Source organism: Plectropomus leopardus, chromosome 5, assembly GCF_008729295.1.
Source record: "Plectropomus leopardus isolate mb chromosome 5, YSFRI_Pleo_2.0, whole genome shotgun sequence".
NCBI lineage: Eukaryota > Metazoa > Chordata > Actinopteri > Perciformes > Serranidae > Plectropomus > Plectropomus leopardus.
The window spans coordinates 19,773,925-19,801,352 of record NC_056467.1 but is presented as its reverse complement, the minus strand read 5'-3'; the positions used below and the strand labels follow the sequence as shown (position 1 = coordinate 19,801,352).

Genomic DNA, 27,428 nt, shown 5'->3' with positions numbered 1-27,428 from the left:
TCCTTTTTTGGTAATAATCCCTCATTGTATGGGAAAAATGCGTACACAAAGCGACAGTAACTGGGTCACCGTAAGCTGAACCAGGATGTCGGTTGATAAAATCATTTTCTCTTTCATAAAAGTTTGGCCAACCTGGGGCCCGTTCCACAAAACAACAGTGTGCCAGCACTGCTTAGTTTTGTTAAGTTTTTTGTATTTTCATGTATGATCAGTTGCCAGTTTATTAAGTTTGCCTTGCTAAAACTGATGCAGAGCTTTTCAATAAATCCTACCTAAATCCTACACAATTCTATGTCTCCAGCTGATCACTTTTGTTCAGATTTTGTTACTGCCCCGCGCATAGGTATTATGCCTATACTTTTGCTAGCTGCTCTGTATCATGCTCGCTACTCAGCTCAGCATTAGTGCACTGTCACCAAAACAACCACCACGCCCTGCACTGATGACATAGTCCTTATCGGAGGTGCATCAGGATGGAGTTAGTATTTATAACTTCAAAACACATGTGGTCAAATGTGTCCCAGACCTCCTCAGCAAGTGGTTTGAGTGATCAGATTGGAAATGTATCTCTGTGGCATTATTTAGCGCTATCCAGTGGTGATCAGATCATGCAAGAGACATGTTAATGCCAAGGCTAAACTGGATATAAAATATGTGAGAAAGTGGGAAGAACATGTTTTTATGTATATGTCATGTGGTGTGGAGCAGGTGCAACAGGGACACTAATAGATGTTTCTTTATTCATGGTTGGAGAAAGAAAAACACTAAACTAAAGATCACATAACAAAACCAAGGATCAAACAAAGACTGAACTGAAAACCAGGACTTAAATAGAAACTAGTCTGACAAGGGGATTAATCTCAGGTGGAGAAAAGGGCGGAGGAGCTCAGGTGAGGGGAATAAATCAATAAATTAAATCCTTCAATGTATGCAGCAAGATGTTGGAGATCTTCTACCAGTCTGTGGTGGTGGGTGCCATCTATTGTGCTGTAGTCTGCTTGGGGAGTAGCATCAGTGCCAGGGACGCCAGCAGGTTCAACCAATTGATCTACAAAGCTGGATCTGTCATTGGCCACAACCTGGACTCATTCCAGTCTGTGACAAACAGGCGGTCACTGAACAAACTGCTGTCTATCACAGACAATTCATTGCATCCGCTTCCGCTTCACACTATTCAGAGACAGCTGAGCTCATTCTCCAACAGGCTTCTTCAGCTCCGCTGTCACAAAGAGCGCTTCAAAAAAATCATTCCTGCAAATTGCAATAAGACTCTTTAACAGCTCCCCTCTGTGAGGCACGTGAACTCACCATCTGCACTGGACTCACTGATCATTGCTCTCTGTTCTGCACATTACTATTTTTGCACATCCGTCTTCACTTTTTGCACACTTGTTTGCACATTTTTTGTTTTTTATTGCTCTTTTTAACCTTTTTTTCTTTTTCTTTTTTGTTTGGTTTGTTTGTTCTCTATACATACTGTACATATCTTTGTTATTATTATTGTTATTTTATTTTAGTGCCTTCCTTTTTGCATTATTTTGCCTTTTTAACGAATATTTTATTCAGTTGCTGCTCTCTTATTTGCTGCTTTAACAAAACAGTTTCCCTCACGGGATTAATAAAGTATTTCTATTCTATAAGGGGATTAGGCAGAAGAACAGGCAGGCAGCTCACTGGCTGGAGACATGTCAACATGCAAGCATAAGGAAAGAAGTTTATGTTGCAAATCGCTATTTGTGCATAGCAAATGTGGTGAAACTGACACCCTCAGATTACCCGAGTGCTTGTGTTTCTTGCGGCATCTAACTTCTATTTTGTAATGTCACCATGTGCCCAGATCACATCATTTAAAGTTACCATGTAAGTTTTCTTTTCTTTTGATCACCGGAACACATAGTATGTATTTTACTTGTTGATTTACGTTTCCTTCATCATAAAACACTTGCAGAGCTGATTTTTGGAGGACCTTGTTACCTATATTGCTAGCAGCTCTTTTTGTCTTTACATATTATGGCTTATTGCTACATTTTCTTTACATTATTACCACCAACTATTGATAGGTGGATAGGCATGAGACCCCTGATACAACTATATACCATGCACAAGGAGAACAGCTCATATGATATCCTCCGAATCAGTGCCTCACGAATTATGTTACATCCTTAATGTACAGTTATGTACTTAAATTTAAGGTAATTTAGGTTTGTGCAGTAACAACTACTGTTAGGTTTTGGAAATTACACATGGCAAGAAAGTACCATAAAATAACGTGAAAGCGCACTCAAAGTTCACACAGTACCCAACACACATCTCCTAGGGCAGTGGTTCCCAACTTTTGGGTCGCTGTCCAAAAGTGGGTCGCTAGTCCATTCTGAATGGACTGCAAGTGACTACCAAAAAAGTCAAGTTTGTAAAAAAGCAGTGCATTTTGAATTTCTGGCACAGGGATTTTATATTGAAGTACTGATTCCTCCTGTTCAGCCATTTTAATATGTCCTTGGTTCCATATACTTGATATTATTAGACCTATAAACAGTAATTTAATGTTACTGATCTTGGAGCAATAATACGCACTGTTTGGGGTTGCAGTGCTATTTATTTATGCACCAAGTTTAAAGTAAGTCTAGGTCTAGGGAAGTCTAGGGAAATTTGGGGATTTTGGGACCTGTCCACCACCCCAATCTGCATCCTTACAAGACTGCTTGGGACTGCTTCTTTGTTTACTCCTGTCAGTACATTGGTCATGTGATTGGAGCCTTTTTAAGTTTATGTGATATGTATGAATTTGGGTACAAACAGTTTGTGAGAATGGCCTTGTGTGTGCAAAAAATCTTTACTCCCTAGTGCCACTAATGGTCACAAACTCCATTAAATGCTCTTTAAATGTTGCCAGTACAGTGTTGTAATAAACCAGAATTATCTTAAAATAACAGCAGTTAAATTTCCTCTATGTTCTTCCTTCTGTTCACATGTTTATTGGGTCATTGTGAGTGCAGATTTGCCGCTGTGATTCAGCTGTATTGACGTAGCACTCACAGCCACAAAATTGCCACCCCCGCTGGAGAGAAAGTGAAATTCAATATTAGAAGCATTATAATCAAGACCAGCTTGTCTATAAAATTCCAGACACATGTTTAGACTTAGTGTTTTTATCCAGATGAGAATCATTTTATCGGGACGTCCTGCATTAGAATCAAAACGCAAAGACAAAGAGTGCTGTGAGAGTTATCAACATAACTCAAACAAACGCCATCCACCTGGTGTATTGGCTTCTGCTGTATTGATTTGTCGGTTGAGGTGATGTGGAATAGCAAGTCAAAAGGAGGCGTTTTCTCTCCTGCAGTGTTTTCTCAGCCGCTGGCGATGGCAAGCACTTCACAGCTAGCAGCAGGCAGTGGGGGACGATCACCAGAGGCCAGAGAAAGTGATTTAAGTGTTCTTGCTACCTGCAGACTCTTTCCCTGTGTGTTCGCTGCTTATATTCTGTTTGCCTTTCTGTGAAGTCCCATTTCAAAAGCAGCTCTGGGATTGTTGGTGCTACTGCTAATATCTGAGCTTCTCTCTTTCTTTAGTTTTCTCCATCTTTCTCGTGTGCTCGCTTGTTATTGCGCCATCTTATTACACTAGAGAGGAAATCACACACACCTTCCCTGCTGTGCAGGCTGATAATTTGGTTATTTTCTTCTTCTCTCCTCCCGTCTGCTGTTCCTATTTTCTGGCAGAGACATGGTGAAGATGAAATTAGCCCTTTGACATGCCAGAGTCATAAAATAATGAAAAAACCCACACAGCACTGCAGCAGCCTAACGATGTTTTTGACGACAGGCCAGTGGAGGAACGAGGCAATGGCTGAGCTTACAGGGCTCTCAGTGTCCGCTCTGGTCCAATTCCTCTTTTACACTCTTAAACACACACTCACACACACACACACTCGCAGGCAAACACACACTCACACTGGCCAATATGTGCCCCTGTTTTCATTCCTTTTGTGTCAAACCATGGTGATCTCATCTCTCCATCAGGCGGTTTGCTATGTGTGTGCGCTAATAGCTGCCTCCCTTCCTCTTTGGCTCTGTTTGCCTCTGTCTGCCTCACACACACACGCACAGACACACACACACACGCACACACTGTACACCCTCTCTCTCTCCATCGCTGACTTACTTCCAACAGCCTTTTCTATCTTGCAATCTTCCCTTTTATCTTCACCAACATCTCTTAGTTAAACACACATGCATACATTGAAATACACAGATGCACCCGCGCACACACACATATTCTCAGTGCTTTGTGTGTGTTAACACCCTGTCAGAGGAGATTATATCTGAGTTGGGGATGACAGCGCCTCTGGGAAATCCCCTCCGGGGGTCAGGAGCAGCAGCCGCTGCCCCGGGCCTCGTCTGGTCCTCTCTGGTGTTCAGGCCTCCCTCTCTTCTCTGCGGACCCCCGACCCCTTTTCTCCGCTCCGATAGTCTGCCTCTTGTTTCCGTCGGTATTCATACCGGAACTGTATATGGAGCTGTTTTTCAGTTTGCTCCCTGTACCCTCACTATATGGTCAAGTGCTCTGATGGTGGGTGTACCTAAGAAATTCTGGACTCACCCAGACCATAATAAAGATATATTTGAAAATACACCAATTTTTATTTTTGAAAGAAAGAAAGCATTCCTTTATTATTATCATTTTTTTTTTTACAATCTGTTGTTATTTTACAGATTACAAACTCATGGGCCTGAAATACAGAAACATTCACACACAGGACCTATACATGAATGGCGAGATGTCAGAGCAAATGGGATGCCCGTAGACAAGTGCCCTGAGCAGTTGGGAGTTCAGTGCCTTGCCTCAGCACTGCCCGGGAGAATGAACTGATACCTCTCCTACAACCAGTCCACACTCCTTGTTTAGTCTGTACTGAGCCACTGGTGCCACCGGAGTCCTCAGCAAAATTGCATTTCGGCCCAAGACTAGTTAGTGCTTTATAGAAGAGTACAATTATTTTAAAAATCTATCCTTTGGGGCGCCTGGTGGCTCAGTGGATAGAGTGGCGCCCCATATGCAGAGGCTGTGTTACTCTTTCCTTCTTGGGGACCACAGATCAAAATTAGGCTTTCTGACTAATGTAGGAGTATTTTCAGAAATGTTATTAATATACTTTCCTTATCAAAAAAGTAAAATAAAGATGGAGAATGAATGAATGTTGCTCCTTGTCTGCTGGATGTGTAAATTACACCATCACTTTTACTTAACCAGCTTAATGTGTTGTTTATATTTTAGTGCATCAGTTTTGTGTTAACAGCTTGATCCGCTGCAGGTTTAATGTCCAGTGTGTAGGATTTAGGGGCATCTATTGGCAGACTTGGAATAATCATTACTATGTTTTCACTAGTTTATAATCACCTGAAACTAAAAATCGTTGTGATTTTGTCACTTTAGAATGAGCTGTTTATATCTACATATGGAGTCGGTCCTCAACACAGAGTCTGCCATGTTGTTTCTACAGTAGCCCACAATAGGCAAACACTGGCTCTAGATAGGGACATTCATGTTTTTATGTCGGTTACTGTGGTTCTCTTACACACTTGACACACTAGAGAAGTTTAAGTTAGTTGATATGTTGCAGCCTCACTGCTAGAAGCCACTACCTCCTACACAATGGACCTTAATGCACTGTTTCTCTCAAAATATCAAATAATGGTGGATCATCTGTTTTAATCTGAATCTTTCAATTCTGAAAAAGCCTGTCCCTCCTCTCTCAGGTCAGTTGATTGAGCGAGTCCTCCTCTCCTCCATGTTGAACCCTGGTGAACAGTGGCAGACGTACCGTCACCACGGTCGACCTCTCAGCCTGGATTACCGGCTCCGCTTCCGCTGTGATTCAAACTACTACGGACCTTTCTGCAACAAGTTCTGCAGAGCCCGCGATGACTTCTTTGGTCATTTCAACTGCGACCCCAGCGGCTCCAAGGTTTGCATGGAGGGCTGGACGGGACCAGAGTGCAAAGAAGGTGAGAGATGAAACTTAAATCTGTGGTGTGTTGGCATGAATGGCAGTATTATCATGCCAGTATCGCCCCCATTAAACCATAACACTTACACTTCAGTTTATGTCCAAATGAAAGAAATGAGATAAAAATGGTTTAACCAAGCTTTTAGGGAGCTCTAAAGTGTTTTTTCTTTGGACAGAGCCAGACTCGCTGTTTCTCTCTTTTTCCAGTCTTCATGTTGAGCTAAGCACCTGCAGGCTGTAGCTTCATATTTACTGTACAGACATAAATGTGGTTTCAATTCCCTCACCTAACTTTTGACAAGACAACCACGAGAAGCTATTCTTTCGGAAAAGATTGCAGCGCTGGAAAAGCAGTCTTTTCATAAAACTGAGCTGTCACACACACATCAACTTGCTGCTTGGTCAGTGAACTTTCACGTCTACATATGATGCCAGAGGTGGTATGTCAATTTATGCATCTGACGCTGAGATTCTCTGACGGAGTGGTAGTATTTGACAAACGGGGAGTGAGAATGGGCTGTGGAGACCTGATAGTGAAAAATAAATTGTGTAACAATGTACAGTGTGTGTGCTTTGTAGTAAATGAACCAAAAAAAAAAAAAAAACCCACTGTAACAGTTTTTTATCCAACCCTCATTTGTTTAGCTTTCTCAGCTTCGACTCACTCCAAAATGGGGCACACATATTTTGGAAAACCTAGAAAACATCCGCCAGTATTTTCCTCAGGATGATTTAAGACCACTGCTGAGAAAAATAGAAAATGTTTTTGCTTTCCATTTATTTTCCCACTTATCCCGGAAGGGGGTTTCCTCTGTGGTGGAGCTTTCTCAGTTTCTTAAAAGGTTTTTCCATGAGGGAGTACTTGTTTTTCTTTCTAATGTTTGCTCTCTGAAGCCCTTTGAAACTGTTAATGTGATTAAGGGCTGTTAAAATAAACGTGACCTACGGACCAAACTCATCAGCATTAATTGGTAGATGAGTTGTTTTAGATTCACACAAACACACGTATGTACTAACAGCCCCTTAGCCAAAAGAATTAGCTGCATGAGAAGACGATTCTCATAGAGACAGAAGAGTAAGTATATAGACCTCAACTCCTGAATAAATCAATTGAGATAGCCTTTAGGAGTAATGACACTGACATGCTGCTGTACATCAGTAAATACACATCAGTTAGCTTGTGTGTGTGTGTGTGGGGGGGGTTTCTCTGTCTGTCTGTGACTCATTAGCTGGATGACCTCGCTGCGTGACCTCGGAGCGCTGCCATCGCGCTGCAGTGGTAAAAGTGAATGGAGGAAACCAGAGTGGAAACCATGGGAACCCTGAAGGACACGCGGCTGGTTTTTCGGACATCCTGCAGCCTTGCCCATCCCGCCCGTGTCTCACTAAATCTGACTTCCTCCTCAGCAGGTCGCTGATTGGACTGCAGAGAAGCAGGAAGTGTGAAAAATTAGCCAGGGTCCCTCTGTTACCCCCTGCAGGTTACTGACCACCATGAAGATCAGGGAGGTTTAAGTCTCCGTCTTTGAGTAGATGAACTGTTTATGTAAATAATCTAACAATCAAATATCAGGATAATCTTGAGGTTTTGTCGCGGTGACAGTACCTCCATGTGTTGTCTTGACTGACAGTGATCCAGATGTGTCCACTGTAGACTACATGTTTTAATAAGAGTGTTTGAATGTTTGCATCCATCCATAGTCAGTGTATTATAAACAGTAGATGCCAGTCGACATGGCTCCAGTTTGGAGAAGTAGGCTGAAGTCTGATACAGAAACTAAGCAATGTACTGCGGTGGACAGGTTCAGCAACAAAACATATTTTAGCAACCTAAAAAGTGTCCCACCTAAAAATAAATAAAAAAATAAAAAATACAATATGAGTTCAAGTGTATGCTATATTGAATGTATTTTCACCACTTTTACCTCAGTTCCCCTTCTATGCTTCTCGTCAAAGCCACCAGACTCCATTGAGGAAAACGATAATTTTAGTTCTCTTAACGGGGTAGCTGCTGGTCTACCACTGCTTCATTCAGTTATTGTGTATTGTATAGTGTTATTGTGTGACTTTGGTGAATCCGAACTAACCTCTTTAAACACCAAAGTCACTCAATAACACAAACAAAATAATTTCTCAAGGCAGCAGTTGACTAGGAGCTCCTGTGTTTCAGCAACATTTAATTACTGTTTTTCTCAGTGGAGTTTAGATGAGACATTTTTTAGGTGGCTAAAATTTGTTTTGTTGCCGACCACCATCCACAGCAATTCTTTGCTTAGCTTTCATGTCGGACTCCAGCCTGCTTCTCCTAACTGGTGGCTGATATCTCCTATGTGTAATACACTGACTATGGATAAGTACCTAATGCAACCCACTTAAAAAAATCTGAGCTATCCCTTTATTACCCTTAACTGAATATCATATCTGTTTCTAATAGGTCTCTTTTTTGTGTGTCACAGCTGTGTGCAGACAGGGGTGTCATCAAGCCCACGGCTCGTGTACTGCACCTGGAGAATGCAAGTATGTCCAAGGACCTCTTAAGAAAATTAAATTTAATGATAATTTAATCATTTCCTATGTTGGCATTTATGTAGCAAACACCTGGGCCAAGTGATACATAATTTCAATATCCATTCCAGTTAAAATTTATTCATAAAGCACATTTAAAAACAACTACAGTTGACCAAAATGCTGTACAATCACCACTATAAAATCAAAAACTAGAAAAACAATACAGGAGAGCACAGATGATATCAATGTACAAAGTCATATAGTATAGGAGGCATTTCAATGCACATTCTGTCATTAGCATATAACATCAGAATTAAGAAGTTCACTACTGTTCAATACAGAAGTGTAATAGTTTAAAGTGGAAACTGGACAAGTTTTTAACTTTTTCTTCCCCTAGCATTTCTAAGTGGTGCTATTGTTGGTGCCAATGTGGCAAAGACACACTGGATTGCTTTCTGTTGTCTTCTGAGTCGAAAAACTCACCAACACAGGACACACTGCATTTTCTTTCCCACAGTTACTTTGGTTGTTCCACTGTGTGTCATTGCCATCACTAGGAAGTGAAACTGTTAATTACTTACACTGATACCCTTTGGTAACTGGGAATACCTACTGATAGCTACTGGGCAAAAACAAAAGTGTGATCCTTTCCCCATTTTGGCTGTGCCATGGTTGATGCCATGGTTGACGCACTACTTACTGCTGCAAAAAAAGCCTTCATTTTCCCAGGAGATCATACCTGGTCTAACCCCCGGAGCGTCAAAATACAACACTTGGGCAGTGGTTAACCCTAACCCTGGAGTCCCTAATAACAGACAGCCCAGATGGGAGGCAGACCCTCAAAAAGCCAAATGAAAAGTTTGATTTTGTTTACAATTTTGCCATTACTAAATTTGAATTGTGCACAGAGACTGCTTATGCTTAGGGCCCAGATTTTGGTGCTATGCCCCTGTGGATGTCACGTCAATCTTATGTCACATGAATGGACTCGTGATTAACATCAGCCATGGTCTTTTCCCAGTCCTAACCAAGCGGTTTTGTTGCCTAAACCTAGCTATAAAAAAACTGCCATATTTTGATCACAAGACCGTTGCTTCAGCTCCCCTTCAATGCTCTTGTCAGAGCCACAAGACTACATTGAGAGAAGCTCTCTTAACAGGGAAGCTGCTGGTCTACTGCTGCTTCATTCAGGTAGTTAGTTTGTGTTGTTGCGTTACTTTGGTGAATCTGAACTAACTCTTTTAAACTCTGGATTCACACAGTAACAAACAAAATACCTGGTTGAGGCAGCAGTTGACCAGCACCTCCTGTGTTCAGCAACATTAAATCACTGTGTTTACTTAATGAAGTCTGGCTTTGAAGAGAGTGATATAACGAATTCACCTTCCCATCGGAAATCACTGTCTGACATTAAAGGTAAAGCAGTGAAAATACTCTTAGCATAACATACACTTAAACTGATATGGTGGCAGACATGGTCTTATAGTGAACCAATTTAAATGCTAATGTTGTCATTATTCTACAGCCATCACATTGCAATGCAATCAACATTTACTTCATAATGATAAGTTAGAGCAAAAAACTTACAACATTAAACTAAAGACAGCAATATAAGGCCTGCTGTAATTTCCTGAACCTTCTCTAAACACTTTGACAGATGATATCCTTTCTTTCTTGTTTTTTTCAAAATGCAATTTTCATATCTTGTTTTTTAACCTTAGCCTGGATTAGATGTCTGGAGTTTGAATCCCATGTGTCCTGCAGCAGCAGGCAGGTGCAGCTGGGTTGTATTGATGGACTGTTTCCACCAGAGTGATGAACTGTCTTTACCTGTAGAACAGCTGACGTTTCACTAAGAAAGACCACAGTATATATATGTACTGTGTAAACGTAGTTTTTTTGGAGTGACTTGAAGATTAGGGAGAGATGGGGTGAGGGTCCAGTTCAATGGGATCATAGGGGGTCAATAAAAGAGAATGAGGCTGGTGATGAGGCTGAAGCATTCTGAGACGAGACTCAGGGTGGGGGACACGTCTCAATAAGCTTTGTGTTTCATCATCCCCCCCTGAGAGTTCATTTCCAGGACCTTTTTGTTGTGAAGCAACAGTGCTGGTGGCTGAGCTACTGTGCCACCCTGCTGAGAAGGAAGAGAGGTGAAGAAAAGGGGTTTTTTTTTTTTCGGGGTGGGGGATGTGTCGTGAGAACCAAGTCAAGTAGGGGGGAAAGGGTTAGTTCAAGTAATATATGACCGTAGATGACGACAAACACATTTAAAAAATGGCAGAACAACACAAAGCAATAATATAGGGATAAGAATTGTCAGTCCACATGTCAAGATGTATTTAATGGCCTCACAGATCATCACCATCTACAATCCTACCTCAGTTAAAAGGTACAATATTATCACCCCCTCCTCCGTCTCCTCGTTTGTTGTTGTGTGAAGCGTTTGACTCTGCACTCGTTTATTGCAGAACACGATATGTTCTTTACAATTTCTCGTTATCTGTTTTTCAGAAGTTTCAGTCATTTTACATGTGAAAGTACATTAAAGCTATTGCAGTGTTACTGTTTACAAATGTTATAAATAAATGGTGCGAAACACATACATAATCTGTGCAAATCGTAAACACCACCCTGCCCTGCAGGTGCCATCTATTGGTTGTATCTACGCCAACATTGGAAGCGTGGAAGTATGGCGACAGTGACATTTACAATGTTTAATTGAAAATAAATGGAGCATATACGAGCCGTTAGTTGTCATTTAAAGAAAAAAGTCCCACAACATTCATTAAAAAAAGCATCTCTCCCTCCAGCATTTCTTTTTAACAGCAACAAAACAGTTGCTATAAATATATAAATATATGACTCTGCTCTTCTTCTTCAGGTGTCATTACGGCTGGAAGGGCCCTCTGTGTGACCAGTGTGTGACGTTCCCCGGCTGTGTGTACGGGAGCTGCACTGAGCCCTGGCAGTGTGTGTGCGACGTCAACTGGGGAGGACTGCTGTGTGACAAAGGTCAGATATGTGATCCATTAAAAGTGGAATGTTTTGAAGTAAGAATGAAAGAAAGCCCAGATGTACAGACACAAGGATTTAATTTGTGTTTGTTGATCTATTTCCTTTCTCCACTTCAATTTAACATCCCAAATATTCAACTGGAGCTGTTTGAAATGAGGTTACTGCACTGGCTATCAGATGATTGCTTTGACGTTCCCTCTTAAACTTGATCATTTGTCCAGAATGAGCAACACACAAAACCACATTTTTTTCTTCTCTCAAGCATACATTTCAAAAAGTGACTCAGTGAATGTGACATGTTTGTACTCCACACAAAAGATTTACTTAAACATCCATAACTGATTAAACTAGGATAAACTTAAAAGAACAATAGAGTGTGTAGATCAGCAAAGTCTGTAATAAAATCTGTGCAAGGACGTGCGTCAAAATCAAAGGAAACAATGCGGGATAGATGTCTGCTGTGGTAAAAGAGGGAGTGAGTTAACGAAGGGCGCAGCTTTTATAGCCTGGAAGGCCCAGTTGGGCTCAATTAGGCTAGTGACCCTCCCATGTCAGCCAGCTGCCTGATTTAGCCATGTCAACCTCCAAGACAGCAGGATGGGCATCACAAAAACTACCAGGGTTTCTATTTTCCTCAGGTAAACAGTGAATCCAATAATTCAACACAATGACAAACAGCTAAATGAAAGAGGTGTAAAATGTCAGACTCCCTACCAACCACTTACCAAGTGTACTGTTAGCTAATTCCAAACTTTTTATCTTATTTCACGCCTTTTTGGCATGTGTTACTCTGTAACCCAAAGATATATGATCAACACATTATTCAATACAATCATCAGACCAGACACATGAGTCAGTCACTGAGCCAAAAAAAGGAAACTTCAGAATACTGTATTCACTGGGAACAGCGTGGAGGATGCTGTCAAATTAATGTAGTTATTGCTTCATGTCTTGGTTAACAGCAAACATTTTCCTACAAATAGTGTTTTTCACCGCTAGGCTCAGTAAGTACAGAACTGTGCAATCTGCATGAAGATGAACCACTTTGCCATTTATTTTAATTTGATTAAGACCCCCTTCTGTCTGTAATGCAATATTGTGTCTGCTCCAAAGATTGTACAAATAATGGATGTAACTACCATTACATCAAACATTGACTCTAGTTTGGCATTTTGGCTGTCGCCATCTTGGTTTTTTGGAGCCAGAAGTGACCATATTTCGGCGAGAGGCTGGCACTATGAAGGAGTGAGTGGTGTCTCACAGACTGCTTGTCACTGAGCTGTGCAGCATTAAATATGCATAACTGTAGGTGTTACTAAACTTTTAAAAACTTTAGTTTTTGAACATTAGTTTATCAGGCGAGATTCTTTACATGCCTTCACATTCATGCCATAATGATCCTTAGTATAAGATAGGACACAACTCTCTTATGGCTTCCATGCTTTAACTTTTCCCACCGCTCTGTAGCAAATGTCCTCCAACATTATCCCAGAATACAACAGCCAACCTCCCCCCTCTGTCTCAGTGTGGGATCATGGAGCCCACGGGACGATGTATTATACAGCGGAAAGGCGATAGCCTTGGGTAAGGTGAATGTGAGCAGGGCTGGACGTACCCAGCTAGGTGGGGTCCTAAGCTGATTGTGTGTGTTCAGAATGTCTCTGTAAAGAGCTGTGATGAGACAAAGAGACCCCGAGCATGGAGGAGATCGTTAGAGAAAGCTTTAATCAGCCTCAACACCGGAGAAAATGGGCCCTGCAGCTACTGGCCTGCACAGTCAGCGCACTGAGCCGACCTGGAGTGCATCAGCCTCGGTGGGGGGGGGGGGGTGTCTGTGCATGTATATGTGCTATAAACTGAGATATCAAAGTAAACTTGAATCTTTTTATTCATTTTTCTTTTTTTTTTATGGATTTTAGATCTGAACTACTGTGGCACCCACCAGCCATGCAAGAACGGAGGCACCTGCACTAACACAGAGCCAAATGAGTACCACTGTGAGTGCCAGGAGGGCTTTAGAGGACGCAACTGTGACATCGGTGAGTATGTCTTTACCATGCACCGACTGGAACACTTAAGAAAAAAATAACAGAGATTATTCAAATACTGTGTGTGAAGGATACAGTAGGCAACAAAGTGAAATGAAAGCCAGATTGTTTTTCTACACATATAAAAGAGACTCACAGAAAAAATCTGCACCTGAACATTGGGGATTCATTCTTTGCCTGACTTCATACCGTACAGGCATATCATGAATAGGTATACACGTTTTCAAAACATTCACATTTTTGCAAATTGAAGTTTGCTTCCCAAAACAAACACAGGTAGAGAGAAGGCAAGTAGAGACCTCCTATTTGTTGGCTTTAGGAATATATCTTCTTTTCAAGAAGAAGCCACCAGCTTTTATTTTACATGAAAGAATGCCACTACCATATCAAATGTAAGTACCTGTGTGTGTATATGTGTGTGTGTGTGTGTGTGTGTGTGTGTGTGTGGCTTTCAAGTTTCATTCTCTTTTTTCATTGTCATGTGTCCATCTTTGTCTCCTCTCACCAGTGGAACATGCATGTTTGTCGTCCCCATGCATGAATGGAGCAACCTGTGTGGAAGACCCGACGGGCTTCAGCTGCACCTGTACTGAGGGCTGGACCGGACACACCTGCACTGATGGTTATTGTCAATGCCATTCAGACACGCATACACATACACACACACACCTACACACACACACACACACACACACACACACACATACCTCTTAGCTGAGGGACTGGGCAGTGTGAGAGATTGTCTGTGATTGGTTGTAATTGGATCAAAGCCAGTGAGTGAGTCTAATCAATCCAGCAGAGGAAGCTAAATTAGCCCGAACACAAACAGTATCATCAGCAATCAGTGGTATGTCTCGCCCTCTGTCTGACTTTGTGTGTGTGTGTGTGTGTGTGTGTGTGTGTGTGTGTGTGTGTGTGTGTGTGTGTAGGTGTGTGTGTGTGTTTGCATGCATTTATATTGCCAAGAAAAGGTGAGGTGGAGCATCTTTGATTAGCTCTATTGATTTAATATTAACAGAGGTGAGACTGTAAATGAAGTGTGTTTCTTTTAATGGCAGTGAATCAAGGGTTCATTGTCTTGTTACTCTCAGAAGCCTCGTTCAGACATTGTGTCTCACATCCAGCAACATCCAGACTGTCTAGATCCTTGAGAGTCTCCAAAGGCCAACAGAATGCTTTACAAGCACCTGATCAGGTGTGGCTATAGCAGTGAATTCTCCTGTGCACATGTAAAAGTGTTGAGTAAAATGGTGGAAACACTGAACCCTAAATTGCTCCATCTGTAATAAAAAACTGTGGAGAAAGCTTACATCTGAAACTCACACAGGTAATGACAACTGTGCACTTGTGTTACTGGCCACAAGAAAGGAACAGATGTACAAAAGTTGCAAAATGTGGATTGCATACTGTCCTCTTCCCTATATACCGCCACGCACATGCAGACAAGTGAATACTGTCAATACAGAGTTTAATCACACATGAGAGAATTTGTGCAGCGACATCCGGTTCCCTCGTGATGCATGTGCATGTGATGCGTTGGGAAAACACAAAAAGTTGTTTTGAAACCAGATCGTCTGCCAAATGTTATCAGATTTTGTTTGCTCTGTGAGTAAACTGAGACCACTAATAAGTATTAAAACAATACACACTTAGAACAAGAATGACATTACTGTTGGCGTTTGTCCTCATCAGTTAAAGTGATAATAGTGTGATGTTTCTCCTAAAAAATATGTTAGACTGTCTAACTTTGTCCTTACAAAAACTCTGCTGTAAATGATCAAATACCAGTAACATCAGCTGCTAATTAAATACAAAGCCACAACAATGACATAACATGTGATCAGTTTAACTGATATCATACCACATGACAAACATAACTGTGTACCTACTGTCTACTGTGATCACAGATAAGAACTTCTAAACCAAAATCCTCACATCAGGACATGTTCCAGTGGGAATGTGATCTGAATTTGGGGAGAAGTTAACAACATTGGCAACATAGGTTATGTTTCCCTGGCATTAGCATGTAGCTTAATGTAGAAGTGTAGGCTACATAATGTAGACACTTGCAGTAACGTGACTGGAGCAGATGAACGTAGAAATCCAACTTGAGCTGATGTCAGCTTGTCTCAAAAGTAGAAAAAAATATTGAAAACAAAGTATTCAGAATGATTTGAAGCCTGAGATTTTTTTTAAAAAAAACATTTACCTCATTATTTGAAACTTTGGTCCATTTATTACTAATAATAATCATAATAACCTTTATTTGTAGAGCAACTTTCATACAAGAAATGCAGCCCTAAGTGCTGTACCAAGTGTTTCACGTGAATAGACATAGAAGACATAAAGACATAATATAACCTGCATGTAAAAATAACATAAGATCAGAATAGAACACATAGAATGCATCTTCACATGGATAACACCCACTTGATAATACTAGTAAAAATAAGACAAAAATAAGGCTAAAAATAGAATGCACAAAATTCAATAAGATGGAAAATAAAGTTAATTGAGATAATATTAATAAAAAATAAACATAAAAACAGACTGTATAAAATGCATGAACAAAAGGAAACTACATCATTTTAAAGAGGTACAGCAGTGCATTAGTGCAAAGCAAAATGTGAAGCAGAACATCCGGTGCTGTAACACAGTATATATGTCAGAAAATCAGCAAAAGCATTAAGTCCCTTTTAACACAACTAGATTTCTGCTAAAGAAACCAGATCCCTTGGCCGTGTAATCCAAAAAGAGTTTTAAAAGACTGTATGTGCATGAAAAAGACTTAACTATATAGTGACAGCAATGAGGAGTGTTGCAAAGAAAAACAATAAACACAGTGGTGCATTTATGTATTCAAAGTAATTCAATTCAAGACTGACTAAAGTATGATAAAAACTGAGCTGCAAAGGCTGACATATCCTGAATCCCAAGTATGAGTAAAGCTCAAAAATGTTGGATCGTACATTTTCCTTGGTTCCAGTCTCATATTTCAAGCCATCTTTGATAACGTTACCAGGGTTATTTCCACAAACGTTAGGCAGTGCCTCCACAGCCACAGATGACATTATAAAGCTCCTCTGAGTGACCCTTTGAGGTGACACTGAATCGCCTCCAAAAGTCTAAATAAGTCAGCTGCAACAGACACATTTGTAATCACATGCAGTTAGAGAAATATTTTTAATGTCTCACCATTTGACATAACTAAATTACATTTTATATCAACCAACACACCTTGTGAGATCTCCCACTTCCATGTTTTCAGGTGTGGATAAAGGTCAGACGTGTTTTTGTCCACAGCGTAACAACTAAGCTGTCATAACAGTCCGTCCTGGGCTTGATCACATGGTTTGTTTGTGTGTGTGTGAGAGACTCATATAAACAGCGGGTTTTAGCTATGTGTGTGTGTGTGTGTGTGTGTGTGTATGTGGCTACAGGTGAGATTGGATCACACAGGTTACGGTCTGTCAGAGCTGCGTGTGTAAACAAGCAGCGTTCCACATCTTCTGCTTTCACCTCGATCAGGATAAACAGCTGCAGTTTGCTCGCTGGCATGTAAACAATTTCATTACAATAAGAGGAGAGGGACCAAGAGAGGAAGAGTTTATTTTTGCTCTTGTTATTTGTTGTTGTCGTGATAAACAGTGAGAGAGGCGGTCACTCGCTGTCTCTGTATGTGTTTTGGGGATCTCTCGAGGGAATACACAGTGAGAGGATTGTCAGGCTCGCAGGGAATGACGACCATAACCACAACACAGCTCTGCTTTCAGACTTAGATTTATATATATAACCAATATTAATTAAAGGCTTCTTTGTTTGTTATGAATTCTCCATGTAGTTTTGCCGCTAGCTTGGCCGGGTTTTTATTGCTCAGGGTTGGAGTCGAGGGTCAGGTCGATGGAAAATGGCTTTTCTGCAGGGTTAGGTAAATGAAAAAAGGTTATGAGAGAGACAACTTGACTGAAAGATGTATACCACGGAGTCATGCATGGGAAAAGGAATGCCGTTACTGTACAAATATGCCACGTGTAATAGGAAGTCATGCATGGCTAACCCCTAAAATAAGAGCTTCTGTTTGTGCTCTTCTTCCTCATATTCCCTCTATTTCTTTATCTGTTTTTAATTCCTTTTCAGAGTAGTGGAACCAGGCGTGGCAGCCCCATTTTTCTATGTCTGTTTTACCCCCGTCTCTCCTTTTATTCTTCTAATTTAAATTCCCTGGTTCCTTGCTCCTCTCTGGGAAAGGTACAAGTTGACGGCCATGTACGTGCAGCAGATGATTGTATTTATCATTGTTTGCACAGAAACCAGAGCAGCAGAAAAGGGAATGAAAACACGCTGCCGCCAAAGCATCCGCATACCAATGTTCAGATCACACATGTCCACATGGTGGCATTGCACCGAACCAATGACTCACACACACACACACACACACACAAAAAGTCTCTTTGATATTCTCATACACTTTCCCATTACACAGACCAGTAGTTCATGTCAAATATTTTCTCTTCCAGCAGTGAGGCAGTGCGATCGGAGCCCTTGCGGACGTGGAGCAACGTGTCAGGAGACTCCTGGAGGTTACCGGTGCATCTGCCCACCTGAATGGACCGGCAGGACATGCCAGCTGGGTCAGTGGGTCAGAATTTAACTGCCATAATACATTTAACATATATCTTTTTATATATACATGTACTATGGCACTGCCTCTGAGTATTGGAGCCTGCTTTGCCTGTTCTTCTGTGTATTTTATGCATAAATATATCATATAGGCCTATTTAAACAAAATCAGAATATGCTTTATTGAATAAATAAAAGCAAAAAAGACTAAATCTGATTTAAAAGTAAGGCGAGGCAATAATTCGTTATTATTGCCTATTGAATTTAAAGGGATACTTTCCTGATTATTAACCAGCTTTGTATCATAACAATGGGGGTAGTATGTGTAAATGAATTATGCTAAACTGTCCTCCATCTTAACAATGCCCAGATCTCCCTGCAGATCTTCCAGCTCAAATTTTCGCTGGCTGTAGGGCTGTTGCTCGATCTAGAGGTGGTACTGTTTTGTATGCCCAATGCCCCAAAAACAGAATACAGAAGCGGATGGAGAGAGAGAGAGGCCCGCCCCTCGCTCTCTGTCAAACAGATCAAACTGTAAAACCAACCAGTTCTGATTACTGTGTTTCCTATTTCTCAAAAAAAGTCTTCAGAAACATATTTTAGTGCACTGTCTGACTGTGATAGGAGAGTTTGTAAACAAGAGCAGCATACTGTTTCCTGTATTGTAAAAACAGTGGCTGTAAATACTGAGATCAACCAGTGAAACTAAGCAGTGCTGATCGAATATGAACCAAGATTCTATAACTGCATTTCTGATTTCTCACCTTAAATGTTTTTAGAAACATATTTTATTGTATTGTTTAACTGTAAATTGAGATTGTTAGTTAATAAGTAGGCCCAAGTAGGTAGGACCCTTCTTGTCAAAATGGCAAAGCTTGCATTACATCACCCACCAGTAGGAGCGTTTATTGTTCAGGTGCGGTGCAGTTTTACGCTTTTCCTCTGCTTTCTCCTCTGCTAATACTTCTTTAAGCAAAGCGATGGTAATAATAGTACTGTCATTCTGCAAATTCCCCGAACTGAAGACAACAAATAAAACTATTGACGGTTAATTATCAGATTAGTTAAACAAGCTCTGCTCAATGGCAGTGCTGTAGTAAAGGAAATGTAGATGCCCAAATTCAAATTTTTCTGAGCACTTAAGGAATTTCTGGTCAATGTCGGCTTCAAACTGCAGATTAAAAAGTTTGGTCTTTACCTCAGAAATAGCTAATGAAAAACAATCTCAGGACAGAGTCCATTTAGCAGCAGAGACTTCGATGGGCAATCCTAACTAGGTATGTGTATGTTTTACACATATGAAAAAGGTTTCATGTAGCCTGATGCTAAACGGTATACTGGTTTGAACATCAGCTCAGTTATTTTGTCATTTTGCATATGTTTTCCATATTGTGATATGCAATATCAGAGTTCAGCTGTAATGGGGTTTTTCACTTGCATGGTCAGTCAAGTGAGTCTGAGATCTACTTGCCTAATAAAAATTTGGTTGCCCCTGTTCATATTGCTTTATTCATGAGAGGTTGTTAAAGACTAGTTATTTGTCATGTTTGATCATAAACTTGACATGCAACCCCATTTTATCTGCATTGCTCTCAAACTTGGAGTGAGCTGCGAATTACATGTTGAAATTTGGTCCTCATCCTTTAAACACCATCCAACTAACCTCCTGAGTAATTAAATATTTGCTTGAGCTTCAGCTCATAAAGTTTGTCTTTACACGCCACCATTTTGTCGCAAGTGCGAAACTGCGTTTCTAAACAGAGATGAGAAGGAAGCAGATGGCTCACTCCTGAGCTACTTCCATCAGTCACTCCTGAAAAAAAACAGTGTTTAATTATTTTTGATAGATTTACTAGTCCAACATGGCATATGTGACCCAGGCAAATAGGCAGTCCTTATTGTATCATTATTGATACTGTGATATTAATGTCAGCCATATTGCCCAGCCATAAGTAAAAGTGATGAGCAAAGCAAGGAACCAAAAAACAAAACAAAACATAGAGGCAAATAGTGCTTGAAGAGATGAAGGACTAAGACAATTTAATGCCACAGCTATGTGCTGTACTCAATAACATATTGAATTTTAATCTAAGGCCAACAGATAACCAGAGCAAAGATGCTAATGTATGTGCAAAAGGGATTTTAACTTTTTTTTTTTTTTTCTGTGTAATGCTTCAGCATACTGGGGTTTTGTTGTGGCGATAATTTCTCATAATTAAAGTATGTCACCACAGTTGTTTATACAGAGTTCTGTTAATAAGAAAATCTGATATTTTTCATCTTCAAAGGAATCTATTCATAGGATTTTTAACACTGATCTTCTAACAAGCTAAATCAATATGTAATTCGCAGCTGGTTTCAAAAGCTGCGTTTCAATGAGCAGTATGTGATTATGTGTTCCATTTGAAGTGAAATATGCATTTAAAGCACAAATTAAAGAAACAGAAAAGGCCAGCAGCATGTTAATTCTCCTATCAGCCCATCGTGACTGTGAATCAGTGTTCTCTAAATGCACTGTCACGTCCCTTTGGGCCGGAATCGCTCATATTGACAAGTTTACTCCCAGTGGCTTGTTGTGTTAGATAGTACAGCAGAGGGAATATAGTATAGGATCACGCACACACAGGGCATACTACATACACACATACAGGAGCCTAGCTTGCGGGTTATGAAGTAAAAAGTGAGACATATTTCAGTTTGACAGCCTCTTCTACTCCTCTGTGTTACAGTGATATGTCACTTTGACACTTGATAATCCCCCCATAGTTCCACATCACAGGTCAGTAGCTTGCAGTACAACACACACACACACACACACACACACACACACACAGCTCAAACACAAGTGATAAAACTCTTTATAGCCTGAGCCAAGAGGCAGAGCATCAGTAGTGCCTCAAATGGGGAAAGGCAATTATACTTTCTATCAGTTTCACTCTTTTATTAGCAGACGTCTGTCCCCACATTTTCTCCTGTAGCAGGCAGGATCCGCAGGCTTTCCCATAGATAACACACACACACGCACACACATATGCACTCCCCTGGTGCTAAATCCTAATAGGCCTCTCACTGACTCGAACAGGTTTAGATTACCTATATAACTGACTGGATACTTCCTCTTTATTCATTCAGCGTTTCTTTCTAATCCTTCTCCTCCTGCTATTAGAGCCAAGCCCTCGGGGGTTCCTGGCTTTTTACACTCTCAGTGCGACACAGGGTGGGAAGACGCTCACACACAGTAAACATGATCAGTGGGGGGGGGTGTGCAGAAGATGCTGCGAGGCATTACTTTGGATGTGCTGTTCATTTGTAAACATAATATTTGATAAAGTGCGAACACTTTGCGTCCAAGTGTTGTATCCAGCAATTCCCCACTCCACAGTTTAATTCAAGTATCCACTTCAAAAGTGAATTTGCCAGGTGGCGAAAGATTTTTGGGAGTGAAGTAGATTTTATTCATTTTATGGGATTTTGTATCTCATTTTTGTGAGAAGTTTAATTAGCTCAGTGCTGTTTGTGAGTTTCGCAACACAATTAGACTAATAGTTCTGTTTAGTGATAAATAGGGTAAATACTGGCATTTTGTATGTGATGTAATTTTATCTAAAAACTGCTTGTAATAACTTTTAAGCTAACATAAAGGTAATTTCAGTAGTTAATTGCATTAATTCACATTTTTTTACCACATTTTTAATTACATTATTTGCATTTCAAAACAGTTTTAAAACCCATATTGACAAAGTAAAGTAATTCTGTTTTACTGTTTTGATTAGGAATCAAATGACAGCAAAAAAATGAGACTAGAATAAAGTGCCCATGTCTGTAAAGGGGAGATTCATGGGTGCTCATAGAAACCATGTTTACTCAGATATGTTGAGGTCAAAGGTCAAGTGATCCCTGTAAAATGGCCTTGCCGTTTTTCCATCGCCAAAATTTAGACTTGTGGAGTGTTATTTACCCCCCTTACAGAAGCTAGCATGACATGATACCCTAATCCTCAGTCTATCTTTAAAACTCAGCCTGGGACAGGCTCTTACAGACAGGAATGTCTGCTCGTTAACACAATTAAAAAAAAACTAAAAACAACACAACTTGTTATGTACAGACCTCAATGGCATCATGATAAATTTGTTAAAGCTGATAGCCTTAGTTCTTACAATGAATATACTCCTTTAAATTAAAGCTATACATCTTCTTTCATCGTCTTTTTTAAGGAAAAACACAGTCATATTTCATATTTAAAGAACAATGAATTACTTAACATGAATAGATACATAAAACAGAGATGGAGTGATTGTGATGGAGCTCAAAATGTAATCTGTGCTGGTGTTAGTCTATGTACCTGAGATAATCAGTAAAACTGACTATAAAAAAGAAATCAAAATAGATCTATATCAGTATGTAACTCTTTAACTCAGTCTTATTGACATGCTTTTTAACCAGTCAAAATACTACAGCAGTATCGGTGAATTCCTGAAATTCAGTTATGACTTTTGCTTTTGATGTGCCACCCCAAGATTTCTGGTGGCCCCATCTGGCCACCTGTATGATAAATTCTTGGGGGCGCCTTTGCAACAATAATCTGCAGAAAAGAATTAAATAAAAGAATTGCACTCTGCTATCTTGTGCTGTTTCAGGGAGACATTTACAGTTAAACTGTCGCATGCATATGAATTAAAGAAGAACAGGTGTAGCAGCAGCTCAGTGCATCCCTGATTGAGTTCTCTCAGATCAAACACATGTAAAGTCTAAATGTCGGCCACCAGATCTGCATTTTTAGAAACATTGTCTTTCTCCCTTTAGACACCAACGAGTGTGAACTGAATATATGCGTCCACGCCCGTTCCTGTCGCAACCTGATCGGTGGATTCCTGTGTGACTGCCTTCCTGGATGGACGGGGCCAAACTGCGACATCAGTGAGTATGAAAGGGAAAGAATAAAAGAAGGAAGACGTGATCGTCCTGTGGCAGGGAGTGAAAAATGAAGAGCGTCAGTGGATTGTGTTTAAACAGCGGCTCCCCTGCAGCTCAGAGTCCCTGTGGGCCAGAGATCATTTTACTCTGAATTCAGCTCTATCAATCATCTGTCACACAGTATCGCTGAAATACTCTAAAAATCTAACACTTATCAAAAAGAGTGTGTGAAGTTTTGACTGTTATTCCCTTTTACTGTGTGTGCTGATCTATCGCCGTAAAAGGTTCAGTCTGACATTCTGATTGCATATAACGCAACATCATTTAAACTGTTCTGTTGTTTACAGTTTACACAACACATCCTGTCTCTGTGTGACAGATTCATATATTATCTGCTTTCTCTGATTTCTAGGAAACAGCAGCTGTCAGGGTTTATGTTTGAACGGCGGTCGTTGTGAGGTGAGAGTCCTGACCGTGCTGACTTTCTCTCTCCATCTAATTTGCCTGTCGTCTCTGCACTGACCGACTTCCCCTCACTCTCTCATATCCACTGATGTGACATTGTCACCTGTCTTTCTGTCACTCAGTTTTTAATCTGTTCCCTAAAATTGTCACACATCTGGAAAAGCAAAGTTTTACCCATGTTGTCTCTCTAGTCTCGTTATCACCCACTTTATATAATCATTGCTCTCTGTTGTGCATACAAATAAATATCGCACACTGTATACTGTCCCACACAGGACCAGGTGTCCGGGTCCAGGTGCTTGTGTCCAACTAGTTTCTCGGGAAAATATTGCCAAAATGGTCCAAGTCCTTGTGCCAGCGCCCCCTGTCTGCATGGAGGACAGTGTGTGGAGAAGGATGGAAAGACTGTCACTTGCAACTGTCCCACGGGATTTTCAGGAGTCTTCTGTGAGGTTGGACAATCTTTTAAATAAAACCATCATAGTAAAATGCATACAATGATGAAACTACATGGATATGTTCAGTGACGGAAAACATCTTAGATTCAATCAAGTGTATGTTTTCTATGTAGATTTTTTTAAAGGTCTAATTTGTAAGATTTAGGAAAATGTAGTGGTGTCTATTGGTGATGATTGCAGATTGCAACTAGCTGAAACGTGTTCCGGTTAGAACTCCTTCAGTGTTTCTAGTTCAGGAGGTTTTTACCAGGAGCCGAATTACCCTCAGAATTTTCTTCCTCTTCAAAACAAATGCACCAGGCAATTTAAAGTGGTAAAAACACTGAATAAAGGAGTTAAACGTTTAAAAAAAATCAACATTTTCCGATGCTTTGGTTTGCAAAGGAGCTGTGAATTACATGGCCGACACAAAAACATGGATGGCCCCATCTACAGCCAATGTTTGGTGTGTCCATTCTTGGCTGCTGTAGCATCATGGTGGTGCAACATGGTGGTCTCCGTAGACAAGGTTTCCAGGATTTGTTGCCTATAAATATAACAATGTCCTCCAGCCTCACTATGCATGTAAACAGCTATGCAGCAAACTAAACACTCACACTGTTCAAATAATGGGGGAAGAAAAACTGCATTAACAAATTACAACAGAAAAAAAGGACCGACAAATAATGTTTCAATCAAGGGAGTAGATAAAAGATGCTTGTTAGCATTTTCATGAACACAGATTTGACAAAATTGATGTAGCAATGTCTGTAAAACAGCAACTGTTTTGTTTTCTTTCCCCATAATTTCAGATAGCGTTGGATCTGTGCAATCCCAACCCCTGCCAGCAGGGGGTGCCCTGTCACAGCACAGAGGGCAGATACATGTGTGCATGCCCTGAGGGTTATTATGGTAACGAGTGCATGAGCCTTAAAAATCCCTGCATTGGATCACACTGTCCAGGTAAGAAGTGTGTGTCTCTGTGTGTGTTAAAAGAAGAAAATATACAGTTTACATAACTATTTGATATAACAATTTGTATTTTTTAGTTTTTGTTTTTTAGATCTGTGTGTGTATGTATACATATTTTGTTGTATCATTTTTGAATATTTTACTTGTAGCTGGGTGCAAACTTGTGTCTCCACATTCCACTATTTTCTTTTTTTTCCAAAAAATAATTCTGTAGGTCCCCCTCTGTGTTTATCAGTGGGTTTTTACCATTTCTCAATCAATGAAATGTATTTAAATAGCTTGTAACTAAACCTCCTATATCTTTGGATTCTTTTAAAAACATGGCGTATTTTCTAATTCCTGAAAAATAGCAATTCTGGGTATAGGAGGTTTGCGCCCAACAGCAGCTTTATGTTACTTACTCATTCTCTTATTTGTTTATGTATTCATTTATTTTGAAACTGCTTTTGTAGAGGTGGTATGTGTGACCGTTGGGGGTGGGGGACAAAAATGTTTTTAAAAAGTTTAAAGTTAATCACATTTCATTGTACTTTTTTTAAAGTAGGAAATCACTATGACTCTGGTCTCACCTCTCTGTCTGTAGGTGCCATGTCCGACACAACACACGGGGGCGTCAGCTTCTACATCATCCTGGTGAGCGTCTTAGCGTTAGTGACAGTCTGTGGCTGTGCGGCCTGCGCCTTCACCCTCTCCCACCTCCATCGAAAGCGGAAAAAGCAGCAGGCCGTTCCACAGGAGGAAGGCATCAACAACCAGAGGGAGTTTGTCAACCTCATCAGAAACGTGGACCGTCCCGTGCCCCTTCTGCCCCCCGCCTCCCCGCTTGCACACCCTCCAGCGCCTCCTGCCCCGGTCTCACGTTGCTATGAGGAGATTGAACTGACCCTACCACCCTCCCCTGCACCTTCACACCCATCTCCGGCGCTGAAGCCAGCCCATGCGCCCAAACTGGACATTTCAAACCGGGAGAGGGAGAAGTTGAACCGCTTCCACTACACAGACAATCAGGAGCTGGAGGCTTGACCCTTAAACATTTGAGCCTCTGAGGAGTTTTTTGCAATTTTTATTTTGCATTCTTCGCACTCTCTCCCTCACAGGGACCTGTTTCCAGTGTCTTGCACTGACACTGTTGAAGTTGTGAAAATGGAATAACCCTATGACCTTTATGCGCTCAGACAGCACCTGAGGAGCGAAGGCTGCTAAGTAGAAGGGTCAAAAGTCTTACTGTGTTGTTGTCTTTGATCTTATTAACTATTAAAAGCAGCAGCTGCATGATGTTTGAATCCGACTCTCGATTAAATCTGGAGACTTAAAGACTTGCCTTGGAGTGCCTGAGATACCGTCAAGAGTTAAAAGAGGCTTGTCCTCTATAGGAGCCTCTCCACCTGTTTCCTGGTCCATGATGCCACCTGATTGGTGCTCAGACCTCCATTTCTGTTTCAGACTGAATTCTGACCAACAAAGAGATCAATGAATGGATGCTTATTTAACACTCAGTGTGTGTTTCTGTGTCTGTGTGTAAGTGTGTGTGAGAGTGAATGTATATTATGAGTGTATGTGTGGGGAAAAAAAGGACAGTTTCAGAAAATTTGACATGCATGTCAAAAAGAGTGCATACCATTTTGAAAACTGTTTTAAAGCTATACACTGTTGCCTGTAATGTCTCTGTAATACTACAGTTTGTCAAAGATGTATGATTTTTTTCATACCTGCGTGTAAAAAAAGGCTTTTTTGTATATTAATATATTGTACATATTGATGCCCTTTTTGTACTGTGGTTTGGTCTGAAAGTATCACTGTATTACTTTGCTCTGTTTGTCTCATTTTGCTTTCCATTTGGAGCAACCAGCACACATGGATTGTAATAAAAGTGCATTTACCAACTCTGTTTTATTTTTTATTGTCTATAATCATTAATCACCAGCACTGCCGTACAGAGATGAGTAACTACAGTCTTTGCACGAGAGAGTTTAGTGCTTCTTGCCTTTTTCATATGTGCTGAATCCAAATTTATTTTATGAGTGGGCAACAAGGAGTTTCTGCTGAAGTTTTCATATGCTGTATGCTGATTAGTTTGTACTTCATGTGAGTTACAGTGTCAATTAGTGTCTTTCTTGGTATGCAGGTTCAGTTGTGCCCACAGGTGGGTCTGTCTTTATGCTGTATGGGCCCACAGAGCACAAGGGCTTCCCGGCCTTCATGTGTTAAATTTCACTCAAATTAACACATACGAACTTAGGAGAGACTCAAAATGACCAAAAAAAGGCCAAAAAAAAATCCACAAGAGATGCAAGGGAATTGCAATGAGACACAAAACCACAAAAAGATGCTTAATGACTGTGCTGAGGGGCCCACTGTCTCATAATCCCACCATGGCTTCCACAGTTCCTAAATACAGTACATGCCAAATATATCAGGCTGAATTTTATGAAAATG

General features: G+C 40.6%; 1 protein-coding gene across 2 annotated transcripts in view; it reads left to right on the top strand.

Annotated features, from left to right (window-relative positions):
- LOC121943798 (protein jagged-1b) overlaps positions 1 to 26,875 on the top strand; it is a 63,283-nt gene extending 36,408 nt beyond the window's left edge. The window contains exons 4-14 of one of the 2 annotated variants that reach the window (XM_042487412.1): positions 5,760 to 6,008; positions 8,467 to 8,527; positions 11,403 to 11,533; positions 13,456 to 13,575; positions 14,093 to 14,206; positions 18,105 to 18,215; positions 23,008 to 23,121; positions 23,531 to 23,577; positions 23,859 to 24,035; positions 24,833 to 24,983; positions 25,576 to 26,875. In XM_042487412.1, the coding sequence (XP_042343346.1) occupies positions 5,760 to 6,008; positions 8,467 to 8,527; positions 11,403 to 11,533; positions 13,456 to 13,575; positions 14,093 to 14,206; positions 18,105 to 18,215; positions 23,008 to 23,121; positions 23,531 to 23,577; positions 23,859 to 24,035; positions 24,833 to 24,983; positions 25,576 to 26,015 (1,715 nt within the window). In that variant the 3' untranslated portion in view covers positions 26,016 to 26,875. Of the gene's footprint in view, positions 1 to 5,759; positions 6,009 to 8,466; positions 8,528 to 11,402; positions 11,534 to 13,455; positions 13,576 to 14,092; positions 14,207 to 18,101; positions 18,216 to 23,007; positions 23,122 to 23,530; positions 23,578 to 23,858; positions 24,036 to 24,832; positions 24,984 to 25,575 lie in introns of both variants that reach the window. The other variant, XM_042487411.1, reaches the window with a different exon arrangement.
- The last annotated feature ends 553 nt before the right edge of the window (positions 26,876 to 27,428 follow it).